At 44.9% G+C, this 13,985-nt stretch overlaps 1 protein-coding gene across 14 annotated transcripts in view; it reads right to left on the reverse strand.

Annotated features, from left to right (window-relative positions):
• Positions 1-522: 522 nt before the first annotated feature.
• LOC141927982 (H(+)/Cl(-) exchange transporter 5) overlaps positions 523-13,985 on the reverse strand; it is a 43,265-nt gene continuing 29,802 nt past the window's right edge. For 13 of the 14 annotated variants that reach the window (XM_074835500.1, XM_074835504.1, XM_074835499.1 and 10 more), the window contains 10 exons: positions 12,822-12,921; positions 11,171-11,355; positions 10,432-10,554; positions 9,724-9,930; positions 8,657-8,737; positions 7,233-7,775; positions 6,096-6,282; positions 4,325-4,723; positions 1,764-1,980; positions 523-905 (listed from right to left, as the gene is read on the reverse strand). In XM_074835500.1, the coding sequence (XP_074691601.1) occupies positions 815-905; positions 1,764-1,980; positions 4,325-4,723; positions 6,096-6,282; positions 7,233-7,775; positions 8,657-8,737; positions 9,724-9,930; positions 10,432-10,554; positions 11,171-11,355; positions 12,822-12,921 (2,133 nt within the window). In that variant the 3' untranslated portion in view covers positions 523-814. The remainder of the gene's footprint in view (positions 906-1,763; positions 1,981-4,324; positions 4,724-6,095; positions 6,283-7,232; positions 7,776-8,656; positions 8,738-9,723; positions 9,931-10,431; positions 10,555-11,170; positions 11,356-12,821; positions 12,922-13,985) is intronic. The other variant, XM_074835508.1, reaches the window with a different exon arrangement.

Below are 13,985 nucleotides of genomic sequence, written 5' to 3' on the forward strand. Positions count from 1 at the left end.
AGGTTATAATTGCCTTCGCAATTTTAATTACATGCTCAAGGAAAATCAAGGAGAAGAAATCCTTAGGCATATATCTAAAAAAGGGATCACAATGAGAATAAAACTGTTAACTCCTTCTGCGTCCTCCTCGAGGTTCTCCTAGCAAGGCAGCGTCAGAGCAATTAAATACATTCACAGAAGAGTAATCAAAATAAGCTTCTTCCCAACCAGAAACTGGGCCTAATTTTAAGAAGATCTGGTCTTCTGGGGGTTTTGGTTTCCTTCTTTTGGCAAAACATCCTCAGCTAGCCAATTTATTTATTTTTTTACCTTCCCTACTTTGACTTTACAAGGTTCTTATTTTTACCAAGTGGCTAATTGAGAATACATCACCCCTGAGTTACAACCATATCTTTCTGCCACCACCTGAATGCTGTGTGCAAAATCATTCTTCTCCTTCAAAATTTCTGAAGGTACAGACCTTGTCTTTTCCTCCCCATGTTAGTAACAAGTTTTCAAATAAAATAAGAAGAGGAGATATAATTCTATAGCATTTTGCTTTTACTCCTTCATGGAATCTTTCCAATGCAACTTCACAAAAGCAACGTAAATAAAGTCTTCTTTTTTTTTTTTTTCCTTCTAAAAAGAAGATTATGTTCCACAGATTACGTAGTGCAATTGGTTATCTGGTAGAAAAAAAAAAATTATCTTCTCCAGCTCCACAGAAGGAAACGCTGAAAACAGTTCCATGGTCTCAATAAAAATAGGAAAGTATATCCAGGATCTTCTAAAAAGTTTATTTTGTGTTCAACACACAATACCTACTAGACTGCCTTTAATTGAAGAGTATAGAATCTGGGTCCTGGTTAGCCAGCTGTGCAATGTGCTTTAATACATCCTTTTTGGTAATGATCCCGAGTAGCTTCCTGGAAAATGAAAACACATTTTTAGTGCATCAACACCCACAGAGGGTGTCCTTGCTCTCACATAGCTTCATGTAGGGCAATTTTAGTGCCTTGCAGTAGCTGAAGTGCTTTTTGGATCACAACACTGACACTCCACACAAAGTCTGGTGCTCACAAGCCCCAACAGAAACTCTATCAGTACTTTACACTAAAAAAAGGTAAGGAGGTTATAACAAGAGACAAATACTAATAATTACTGACACCTCCTCTGAAAAGATCACCCTGAGTGCTGCATTTTAAGTCCTAGTACTTTCAGCAGCTATGCTTTCAAAAAGGTGCTGAAAGGTATGCCAGGAAGTAGGGAATTGGGCAGAAGGTCTGCTGGGGAGTAATGCTGAGCAAGGTGGCTGTCTGCCAGGAGCTGAATAGATCAGCTGGTCCAAACACACCACAGCAGGGAACAGGGTTAGAACTACTGCTGATGCCACACTTACTTCAGAGAACAGATCACTCAGTTTCTCTTTGCCCTCATTCCTTCCCACCTCACCAAACACACTGTTTCTGACCGACACCAAAGCAAATTCAAGTAGTTACACGATACGTGTGGCCAAATTTGAGAGGAGGCCGTGAGCCCTTTCCATCAGTTTGAGAGACCCATCACCCTATGGAGCTGTGTCTTCGCCTTACAGGCTTTATGTTACTGCTTCAACTGAAAGAGGCTCAAGGGTTTCACAATTGCTTTTTTCCAGATAACCACGGCTCAGCTGGTGCTCAGTGCTCTATACATCAGAGGCCTTTGCTCACTAGAAGGAGAGGAGGTTTAGACTCAGGTCTACAGGCAATCTTGGGACCCCAGGGCTCAGCCCACAGCATTCTTACCCGTTGTGAGTAACCAGGCACTGGCGCAATCCTAGCTTGCGGAATATATCCACGACGATTTCCATGGGTGTTTGGTCTGTCACTGTGAACGGACTGAGGTCCAGGATGCTCCTGAGTTTCAGCATAGAGGGGGAGCTTGGAGGCAGCGGAGGAGAGTGGTCAGTGAAATAAATAACTGAAGTGCTCACAATCCCATCCTGCTTCTTACGGGCATTTTCTGGAAGAAGAAAAATTTGATTAAATATCAGCCCTCCTTTCCTTTTCCAAACAAAAAAGCATACCCCTTTCTCTCTCTGCCCACACTGGGATGGCCTTAAAAGTCCATTCCTTCCCTTCACCTGCACTGGTTCTCAAGACAACCCAAGGAGGGTGCAACAAGCTTCCATCCCATCTCCTAATACCTACAGCATAACCTCTAAGGTCTCCAAAGTGTCACCCCAGGGGTGAGATCAGCACACACTTTGCCTAATGTCCACCACGCATCTCAGGATTTTGCTCTGACCATGTAAATGCAAGTTCTGAACATCTTTAACTCTCCAGTTTTAAGAGAAGGCAGATAAAATGCTTCGTACTTTTATCAGTCACCAGTTTGGGTCCCGTGCAGAGTAGCTAAAGTAGTATTTTTAAGCACTTAACCTACTGGTGCAGACTCCATGCCCGTGACTAGGGTCAAGAATAGAAAACAAGTGAAGTACTTTCCATCACTCAGATATTTACACTAGTGCATTACACTCCTGCTACACCTGCAAGTTGGATATCTGCCACATTGCAGCTTTGATTTGATATTTACATTCCAAGACTCATTGCTAGCCTGGCAGCCCAAACACCAGACTGGATATTCAGAGCTGGCTGACAAAAGCTAAATCCCATCCCGTGGCACACAACAGTGCATTACTGTGCACATCTGGGGGGAAAGATTCTCTTCACAAGTCCCTGGGGATTCAGAGTAACACAGATGCAAGAATTCATGGTCATACCACAAAGCAGCCTTGCAGAAGGAAGGCAGCACGCATAACATGATAGTGCATTTTTTTTTTTTTTTGTATTTCATTCTATACTGTCATAAGCGTTTGGCTTTTGAGAACTAGAGCAATATTCACGTGCTCCAAAAACTGTATTGCACATCATAAAACTGACACTGAAAACTTACCTTAAAAGAGAGGGAACACACGGTGTTGATTCATAGCTGCAGACAATTTAATGATAAACACTACTCTAGCTCTGCCATGGGACAAAGCTAGCTCAGGGCCAAGCCTTCACACCACCCCTATGGAAAGTCATCAAGCTTGAGCTAAGACAGTGCACTCAGCCATGCACTGGAGAATGCACTGCAGAGCTCACGTGTCTTCAATCCTCCATGATCACGCTGTTCCCACGATCGCTTTCTGCTTTTGTCCAAGGTAACTGCCACCCTCTCCCAGCCAGCACGCTCTCACCTGCTCCCCTGCACCAGCATCCGTGTGCCCCCCGCCGGGAGCCAGAAGAGGGGACTGATCTGCAGGAGCTAACCGAGTAGGGAGGTATGTTTTCAGCTGGATCAGATCTCCCATCCAGCTCACCATGAGGCTTGCACAAACTTGCTGGGTGCAAGTCAGCTCACCCAAGCTCAGCACAGATGCCTGGAGCCTGAGTTGCAGCTGCAAACCACATGGACTCAACTTCCACAAGTATGGGGCTTGGTATCCCTATGCCCAGTCTTTGCTCCAGCACAGGTGCAATTTTTGAGGACTTACATGCCTGTGTACCCCTTAACCCTAACACACAGATTCCTCCTGCTTCACCAAGAAAAGACATACTGTCTCACCCAAGCCAGCAAGAGACAACATGACCAGAATTTCCACTTGGGTCTCATGCTGGGAAACAGCACTTGCAGGTTTCTAAGAAACTTGAGAGCAAGAGGAACCTAAATGTATCCTGAATTGTAATATGGCAAAGTCGTTTCCAAAGGAGCTCAACTCACATCACAGATGGAAACTGCATCTGAGTGATGTCAGGACAGTGCTTACCAAGTCTTGCCAGCACCACACACCACCTGCCTCACAACCACCATCGCGGGAGCACCAGTGAAACAAGTGAAAGACCAGGTTGGCTTTCAGTGGTGAAGAGAGATGGAGACTGTAACATCAGTATCGATATTTATAGGTTTGACTGCAGCACCTCAGAAGTGACCCAATATTCAGTGCATGGACCAACCAGACTTTTTTCCTTAATGAAATAAAATAAGGTTTGAGACATTAACAGTTAAGAAAGCCTTCCATGTCCAGTCATTCACAAAGTCAGGAAGGCTTAGTTCTTGCTGGCAAGAAGTCACATGCTCCACAACTGTGCCCTAAGGTTTATGAATTCAGCAGAGCCACACTAATTGCATGGCACAAGCCATCCTGTCCTTCGCACTCAACGCATGCAGACCCCACGCTGTTCAGGGATGGAGATGCAGGAGCCAGTAAGCACAGCGCCATGACTGCTAGGTGTTTAAACTTGTCAAGTAAATGGCATCAAGAGCTGATGCCATTTAAGGCCTCTGACAGCATCCTTCATCTATGCAGTATCTTGCCTCTTACCAATCGAAATGATGAGGTCTCTCCTGAGGACAAATCCAACAAGCCTTTGGGACTCCCGTGACACCACCACTGGATAGCCACTGTATGTGGTTTCATTGATGATGGTCTCAACATCTTCCACAGTCATGCTGTCCTGAGTGATGACAGTCAGAGGAGGATCGTTCCTCCGTGGCCTCATTACGTCCATCGCAAGTGTCTTGTGTGAGAACTCTTCCTTGGCTTCCAAGAAAGGGTATCCATTGAGGCGAATATGGGCATCATAAATGCCTTCCCGCCCTATGGCATCAGCCACCCACTTGCTGGTCATGGCTGCTGCCATCAGAGGAACGATGTATTCCAGTCCACCAGTGAGCTCAAACATAATGACCACTAATGACACAGTCATTCGGGTCACCCCACCTGCAGAGAGAACACAGGAAGACAGATGACATGAACATGCAGTTTGGGGGGTTTCCAGGCAGGAGAACTGTTCTGAGGCTTGCTACAGCTGTCCTCTGCCAACGCAGCTAGAGAAGGTCTTGTATCAGCAAGCGGCGGCACTGTTGGACTCCTACATCACATTCAGCATCTCAGCGGAAGCCAAACACGAGCAGAACACAGTACTGAAACCATCCGTCCTTCCAGAGTGTGGTGCCGTGGGCTGGCTCACAAGGGTTTGCTACGTGTTTTTGACGGGTCTTTCCCTGAACTCAAAAGCAACCTTAAAAAGACAGCTAACTTTCTCTCGTGTTGCTTAGCTAGCTGCAAGAGTCTGGCCATGCCATAGAAGGGCAAATTCATGAAACGTGAACTCTGATAGGCTGTATGCAAAAGGCAAGTGTCATCCTGAGATCCCCCCTGTCAGCAAGGGCTTCAGACAACTTACCTTTCAAGTTTGCCGGCTTTCAGCCAGACATTTTGACTATTGTTCATTACACTTTTGTAGTTTTTCAACACTAGGACAGTTGAGGCATTTCAAGAGAAGATAGATGAGTCATCTTAAATATTGACATCATTTTTTTATGACATCATTTTATCTTGGCATATTTTAATTACGCTTTTGAGATTCAAGTCCCAAAGCTACTGCCAAATATTTCAGAGGAGTTTTTCTCGAATAACCATCTCAAAGGGGCACGCAGACTTTAGTACTGTCCAGTGGAAAACAGAACAGTTAATGAAATGGAACCATATTTTTTATTTTTGATCAATTACATGCAAACAAGGTGTATCCCCTCTATAAAGGCCAAAGATGGGTTTTGGTAGCATGCTTTTGCTGTTCCTGAAATGAGAGTTTCTCCTGATACAGTAAAGTAGTCCCTTAAGAGTTAAACACACTATTCTGTGTAGGAGAGGATCGGGAATTACAGTGAAAGTGAAATTCAGTCACGTGCATTTAATTTCTCAAATTCAGCCAAGCGGAAGAAGCGTTACCAAAAAACAGAGCACTTGAAAGAAGAGTTGCATCATAAGATTTAAGGCCAGAACAGGAAGTAAAATGATTTAAAACCCCACAGGAAAATCTGAAGTCCCTGGCCAGTCTCATTTGTTCTAGCTGTCCATTCAGGAGACTCCCCACTGAAACCTGTCATGTCCAATGGTAGGTTGATGCTGGCAAACGAAAGCAAACAGGATGAGGAACACATTGCACATTCTACTACAGAGTTTCCTGTCTCGAGATGAAGCCAACTTCTATGGACTGCAAGAACAGCAGCAGCATTTCACTACCACACTTCTTTACATGGCCAACCAGGACCCAAGCCACAGCATGGACTTCAAAACACATCTTGCTTACCTAGACATGCTGCAGCCCCAACCATTGCATAGAGGCCAGGAGTGATGCAGTCAGCTCCTTGACTGCACCAGCCGCTGAAGATGGCCCAGTCGTGGTGGTAATAGGCCAGCTGCTCCACAGCCACTCCGAGCAATCTGCCTGCTATAGCACCCACCGCCATGCTGGGGATGAAAAGACCTGAAGGGACCTGTGGAAACACACATTGGTAAACGCACCATTTCTCAGACATTTAAAAGACTAGTGATGGAAGTTCAAAACAGGACTGAGTTAGAGGTTATGCTGAAGTTAAAATTGGTAAGGATGCCTTGCTCTATCACTTCTGCCCTTCCTGCACCCTCATTCTCTAAGCACTCTCCAACAGAGTTTGAGTTAACTCTCTTCTGAGCAGGAGAAACAGCCACACAAGAGGTTAGCATGGAACGGAACAAGCGTTTCACCTCTGCACTTCAGATGTTCCAGCACTCCAAAAGCTCCTGTTCTTTGAAGTCAAGAGAATCTTCCCCCGCTCCTTTACACATTTGTCATACAGCTTTCTCACACATTGTGTATCTTTCTCAGACTTGATTGCCTTTGAATGTCAGCGACTGCCTCACAGGAACAATGATGTCCAAAACCTCTGTGGTGGGGTCACCTTTCTGGATGGACCACTTGAGGACTTGGGAGCAGGGGGAGATGCTCAGCTCCACCTACTGAACCCCACTGCAGGAAAGGTCAGTCCTAGGCTCAGGTTCACAGTTCAGGAGGCTGCCATCGAACAAGTTCAGAACCGTCTGACCACGGAACAGCTATCATAAGCATTTACAAATTAAGATATTGATTGCTTTGCAATTAGCCATTGCATATATATGAAAAAGGCTTAAGGCAGGACAATTCAGAAGCATTTTGTGTCTGGAAAACAGGATATGAAGCCTCGAGACACCAGCTTCAGTGACTGCGTCTGGCGCCCACACTCAGGCTAAAAGGTTTCTACTGCCCTCAGTTACAAGTAACAGAACAAATAATACCAGTCTATTGCCTTGCCCCCTTAACAGAGCTTGGGGAGGGAATATGTCTATTTATTGAGCAAAGAAAGCTCTAAGATGTGGGGGTCCTGCAAAGAATGAGAAGAACGTGAGCTCCTTTACAGGCAATTCTCACCTTCATGCCAAAGGTGAAGATCGTGATGAAGACTTTCATTATGAGGGCCAAAGCCAGCTGCCACATGGCAGTGTAAACTCCTGGACCAGCAGCTCGGTCTGGCAGGTCATCCCCTTTGGTGCTGTTGAAATCATTCACATACTCGCAGAGCTTGGAAGAGTCCAAAATCCCACAGTCATTGAAGAGCTCAGAAATCAGCTCGCTGGTGCTCATTCTGGTGTACTCATTGGGGAAGGCCAGAACAGCTGTGATCGCAGTCACTACAAACACCTCCAGCACAGGGTATTTACCAAGCTTGGTCGTCTTGCGTCGCCTGCACCAGGCAATGTTGCTGCGAATGAAGAAAGCTCCCCAAAGTCCACCAAATATTCCCAAAAGGATGAATGGCACGAGCTCCAGAAGATGCCACGGCATGTGAAACTCCACGTAGAAGAGAACCAGGCGGCTGTTCCCAAAAGGGTTGATGGAGCGCAGGGTAAAGGCAGCAACCAGAGCAGCGAAGAAGGAACGCCACAGTGTCTTGAGAGGAAAGTAGTAACTGACCTAAAAAGGAAAACCAGAACAGATTCAGTCACACTTGTCACTGTACCAATCGCTGCCCAGTAACAAAATCACCGCTGCACGAAGTAAAAGCAAGGACTGTGATCGATGTGCACTGGCAACACCCTCCTCTCCAGCCAAGCACCCCAGGCTTTACCGTCAGCTCCCATTCAATGTGGACTGCAATGACCAGGATGGATCCCGGCCCCCACACTTCCAACGCAGCAAGTACCCTCTATGATCCCTGAAGCAGAGGCGACTTATTTGGATAATAAAAGCTGTTACAAATCAGCTATGAGCTGAATCCGGAGAACTATTTGCCTTGCGTGCTCTGCAAAGTCCAGAAGTGCCAGACAACAGTGTTTGCCATAGCTGCCACCGCAACTACTGCTCAATTGAGCAAAACCATCCCATTCCTCCTCTGAGCTAAGCCCTGAAGCAAGCAGTGGTGATTCATTTCACGTCTGGATCAAAAGAGCAAGGAAGTTCTTTGGGAAGAAGAGGGGTTTGATAAGCCAGATAGGTTTGTTCCCAGGTACCCTGGGACAGAGCTGTCAGGAGAGAGTGAATGTATGGAAAACATGACAGAGGCTGTGAGCAGTCAGTGTGGCTGAGCATGGACAGACCGTGGGAAACCAACAGGTTTATTGCAAAGCTACGGATAGACATCATCCAAAATAAATTCTCCAGTATTTGTAAGAATTACCTGAAACCCCAATAAGCTTTTAGGTTGCTTGGCCTTGTAAATACACCACCAATCAGTATTCAACAGGGTCTCCTTTCCACACCCAAGCAGTTATGAGTGGACTGTATTTTTAAACCAGCAGGGTCAGTTCTTGCAATAAAACAGCTCGCCAAGAGCTAATAGAAAATGCTGATGTTACCTCTTCCAGACTAAAGAGCACTCCTCCGATCGGTGCACCAAAAGCTACAGACACACCAGCAGCTGCAGCTGCTGATAAAACCTAAGAAAGAAACCAAAGACAGTCAGACATTTTCAGCATCCCCCTCCCCGCAACCTTTCCCCTTTTTTTTGTCTTTACTTAAACTTGTACAATTTTTATCTCCAGTGAGTGCGCAGTAAGCCAGGGTCTGACCTGTTTTAAAGAGCAGGGAAAAGGTGGAATGATCCAGTTTCCTAGGAAGAAGGGCTGCAAGTAGCTACAGAAACACTGCTGTCAGGATTTCAACAGTCCTAGTCCCAAATTAGTAGAAGTGGTATCACTGGCAATTACCTTTTTCTGTTTCAGTTGATTTCATGCTATGCTTTCACCTTAGATAAAGCTTCAGCAAAACAGAAGAGCAGTAATTTCACCTCCCAGAAGACACTGACTTTTCCAACATTTGCCCATCTCACACTCATACCGTTTTTCAAAATTGGGTAACCAGGTAACTAGAGGTGCTGTGGGGCGACCCACTGGGTGGATTCTGTCAGGTTTGGTTTAGCAGAAGGCAAATTGGCCAGTGTGATATTACATATCTCACATTAACTGTTCTACACCGGCTTGTCCAGAGAAGAGCCTTACAGCACTGTGAGGAAACACTCATGTGCTTCATGTTGGATGTTAGCTCGGTTCTTACACCATGCCCATCACTGTGTCCCTGAAAGCAAAGCCCTTCATTCTACTCCTATGGCTAAGTCCCGGTCCCTCAAACAGTCCCACTATAGTTTATGGAGTCGCATGGCAAACACAAACAAGCATTGCAGAACTGGGTCTGCAGCAAGTTAATGCCAGTGAACGCTCCCATCACACATGAGATGATGACCTGCGGTGGGGAGATGCTGTGGTGTAACTTCTTAACCGAGATGGCTTCTGCTCCAACAAGGCGTTGCGCTGAGGCACACCAAGACAAACCAAAATGGAACAATTGACAGTCAGCACAAAGCACCAGACCCACCGGTCTCCCCACACTACCTCAGCAGTTTGACAACATCGGTGTATCTCCATACCTCTCTGCGCTTCGCTTCGTTCTTCCTGTACTTGGTGAAGAGATGACACAAGATGTTTCCACAGCAGCAAGCAACGTGCACCAGGGGCCCCTCTTTGCCCAGGCTCAGCCCAGAGGACACTGCCAACACTAAGGTGATGGTTTTGATGATCAGCGTCCACTTGCCCAGGTAGCCTCTAATGATGAAACCACTTAAGATAGTTTTGATCTGGAAGTCAAGCACACAAAGCTCTACAGGCTTTCGTTCAAGCCCTGGTCAGAGCTCCTGATTTACTAGGCGTTCCCAATCCTGCCCTCAACTTTCCCCTGAAGCTTTCAGACCCGCCTCCAGCTATCAAAAGTAATACAGAGACAGAAAAAAATATCTCTGTGCAAAGGCAGAAACAGTCATTTGAGTCCTTCCTTCAGGGCCACTATCCCTGCTGAAGAAAAATCTGAGGCTAGCTTTTGTAGCCTGTCTTACACAAACAGTGTGCTTTTGTTCATACCTCCTGCAGTAAATGCCAAAACATTTTAGTTTTTAAAGGGACTGCACAGAGACTTAAGTACTAGACATGTTTCAGGAATAGTTTGGGAAAAAAAACCTGTACATTAAGCCACAATCTAAACTGCAAGAAATTATTATTCCATAGCAGGCACGTGTAATCTTTGGACAGTGGATCCCTATCCCACCTTAAAAAAAACCCAACCCACTTTCACTCTCACTCACCTCTGGGATCCCTGAGCCACAGGCATAAGGAGCAAACCCCTTCACAAGTAACACAGCAAGAAGGGAGAATAACAAGGCCCAGATAACATACATGAAGTAGTTGAGAATATATGCAAAAGCCCCCTGAAATGCAGAGAAAGTTACTCAAATTAGATCATTTCAACTGAGATCCCATCAAACCTGCGCACTGAAGCAAGCACACAGAAATAGCAGGTAATCTCACATACAGTTATCAGCCAAAAACAAAGAGAACTACAGTAAGTCTGAGGTTTCAAGGACAAGTAACATTTGCTGGGTTATGGGGATACAAACCAATATCTCCAAAACCGTTACAAAAATAGCAAACAAGGTACACAAGTAGCTTGGTACTGGGGTAAGTGTTGTCCCAGTCAAGCACTGGATAGAGCTGCCAGAAACACAAGACTTGAGCTCATCTTGCATTCCTCTAAAATGTTCATGGACAAAATATCCTCCAAGCAGCAAGTCTCAGTCACAAGAATAAAACACTGCACTTGTAAACATGTCAATGTTTTGTTTCCTCCCATCCCTCTGAGGACAACACATAAGTAACTTGTTTGAGTTTATTTACACCCTTGGAAGACCCTAACGATGAATGTTAAACCGCTGAACCACCTGGAGCTTGTACTTCTGGCATATACATCCAGATCACTAGCAAGGGATGATACAGGCTGGGGAAACGGGACATTCGACAGCAAAAACAGTTGCAGGCACACGTCACCTCTCCATGGCCAAGGATCAGCTGGGACCAGCTCTCCCACTCGGGACACTTGTCTCTGTCGGTAAAGGTTGTGTTGGATTTCCAGCAGCAGTGCTCATGGTTAAACCAGAAGCCTGCTAAACACACTCCTTCTTTCAAATCTGTCATCCAGTGGGCAGAAATGTCTATCAGACCCGCTAAGGAACCTAGTTTAAGGGGGGAAAAGAAAAAAAAAGAAAAAAGAAAGTTAAATAATCACCTTATGCAGTCTCAAGTATCTGAAGGTTACAGTCTGTCCTACTAATTTTAGACTCACCTACCAACAAATAGAGCAGTAATGATATTTTTGCCTACAATTAACTTTTATTCTATAGAGCACTAAATGGGAAGATTTACTTAAGTGTATACATATTGAAAGGAGTAGGTCAGGAAACAAAGCATGCCCAATAATATTTCAAAGGTAGACCATCGCAAACTGTGTTCAAACCCACCCTACATCACTAGAAATTAATTCTTCTCATTTACACTGAAAGAGCATATATTAAATATAGCACAGCAAGTAGTCTGAGAGGCAGAGAGGGACATATTGCATTTCTGGAGGACACAGACGAAATGTGTCACCGGTCTCCAGCACAAGAGCTGGAATCCAGGAACTACACTAACAACACAGACTGTGACAGGAATAACTCTGAATTTGGAGAAAACATTTCCAATCCCAATTTAAAAAAAAAAAAAAAAAAGGAGAGGGGAAAGTTACAACTGTGCCAAGTGAAACAGACCAACCAGAAAGCCAGTATAGAAAGTAATTCAGATTTTAAAAGAGGAATCTTCAAGCAATTTCTTATTTTTCTGTTAAGAAAAACTCCTACAATCCCCAGAGATAAATGCTGTGATCAACTCTGTTCTCAACTAAAATGCCACATCAACACAGAGGCCAGGAACAGAGACCTCTGACCTCTATGAGCAAGTGCTAGCCCAAGCTCCAGAGGTAGCAACAAACATTTAGCAAATCTTCCAGTTAATGAAAAACTGGCTAGCAGCTTTCCTATGTAAATATTAACAGAAGATTTCATTTCATTCCTCATGATGAATGCTTAGCTCCTTTCTACCAGGAAGATCTGTATCAGCTGATTTACTTCAGCTGCACTGGGTCCAAAGTTTGCTTCTGAAATCATTTAAAAGGTTTCAGCCAGTCAACCTCTGGAAGAAGCCTGACTTCCCAAGAAATACCTCTCAGTTTTTATATCTAAGTATAGTAGGGGAAAAAAAAAAGCTTGCTAGCAGTCCTTGGCATTAACCTCTCCAGTGTCAAAGAGCATTCAGCAAAGATGATGTACCGCATGACACTCTCCTCTGACCCAGCATTTTGATCAGCTCTGCTTTGATGATTTTTTTTTTTTTATCTTTCAGACTGAAAGATAAAAACCTAGTTTTCAGACTCAGTTTTGTATCTGAGTATTTACACAAATATCTCCTCAAAGCATTTAAAAATGATTCTCCGTAAATTGCAAAGCAGTGGCAGAGCCATCAATACCAGTGCAGCCCCTCGCACAGCCCTTGTTTCAGGGACAAAATCTCCTGTTCCAGCGACCTGCCAGGGTTGTGGGAGGAATTGATACTGATGCTGCAGTGCAGAACCAGGACTTCGTTTTAAAATGAGGCTTGCTCTTACCTGCCAACAACCCAATGAGAAGCATCAACAACCAGCCAGAAAAGGCATCGCTCACACTGTGTATTAGTGCCCAGGTGGACTCTTTACTTCTACTGGTGATCTAGAAAAGTTTTTTTTCAGAAAGAAACAACAATCTGTTAAGACACTGATCTGCTTTGGTGTAAATGCTCTAAAAACTACATGGTGATGTTGTTAGTGGAAGATAGCCCCTAACATTCAAAACAAGAGCTATCATGACATATTCTGCTTTGAGAGGCAGGAGAGAAAAACTACCAGGCAGTGTCTACTTTTACAGCTGGTACAGTAAATGCAGCTCTGGTTAGGAGATGTACAAGAACGGATCAAGGATGCTTTCATCTTTCCCAGCAAAAATAAAAATATTCAAGTCACGCTTTCCTCCTAGGTGTCCTCTCCATAAAAGACGACAAAAATTCATCCCTTAATCTTTTAAAGCCATTACTTGTTAGTAATAGCAGGTTGCCAACATCCTGATGCCACAAACAAACCTGAACACTGAAGAAACCGTTCAAACACTCTGCTCCCAGCAATTTATCAATACCGCCTTGTGGGTATTGATACCCACCAACCGTGAGAGCAAACAGAAGCTGTCACCAGCATTTCATAGTCTCCAGCTACTGCCTCGATATCTGCACAAACTAGACATTGCTTTGAGCAGAGGAGACTCTGCCAAGCACTGCTCAGCCAGACACAAGGCAGGTCACAGGTTTAATACCAACACAGAGGAACAGTCAGGCTGGGAACCAGGCTGTGCTGGTGGCACCGGAAAGCAGGACTAGGACCTGTCCAAGATGCCCCAGGAGGGTGAGTTTTTCAGAGGCTCCGGCCAGGTCTGCCTGTGTCTGGCAGGGATGGCTGAAGCCTGTCAGTCTCACCGCTCTTGACAGGCAGACAAAATGGTGACAGAACAGCTATTGTGTGCCCCGATTACCCCAGCTGCCTCTCCCAAGGGAAACATTCCAGTACACCACTATTATTGCCAGATAAAAAGGCACATTGATGCAAACAACTAGTACTCACTAAATGAGGAATAAATAAAGTAAGAATCCTTTCTGCCTGAATGAGCATCGTTTGTTTTTTTCTCTGGATTTTTGTCTTTCAAATGCCACACTGATCATGAGGAGAACTGCTGCTGAATCAAGGCAG

Source organism: Strix aluco, chromosome 10, assembly GCF_031877795.1.
Source record: "Strix aluco isolate bStrAlu1 chromosome 10, bStrAlu1.hap1, whole genome shotgun sequence".
Taxonomy (NCBI): domain Eukaryota; kingdom Metazoa; phylum Chordata; class Aves; order Strigiformes; family Strigidae; genus Strix; species Strix aluco.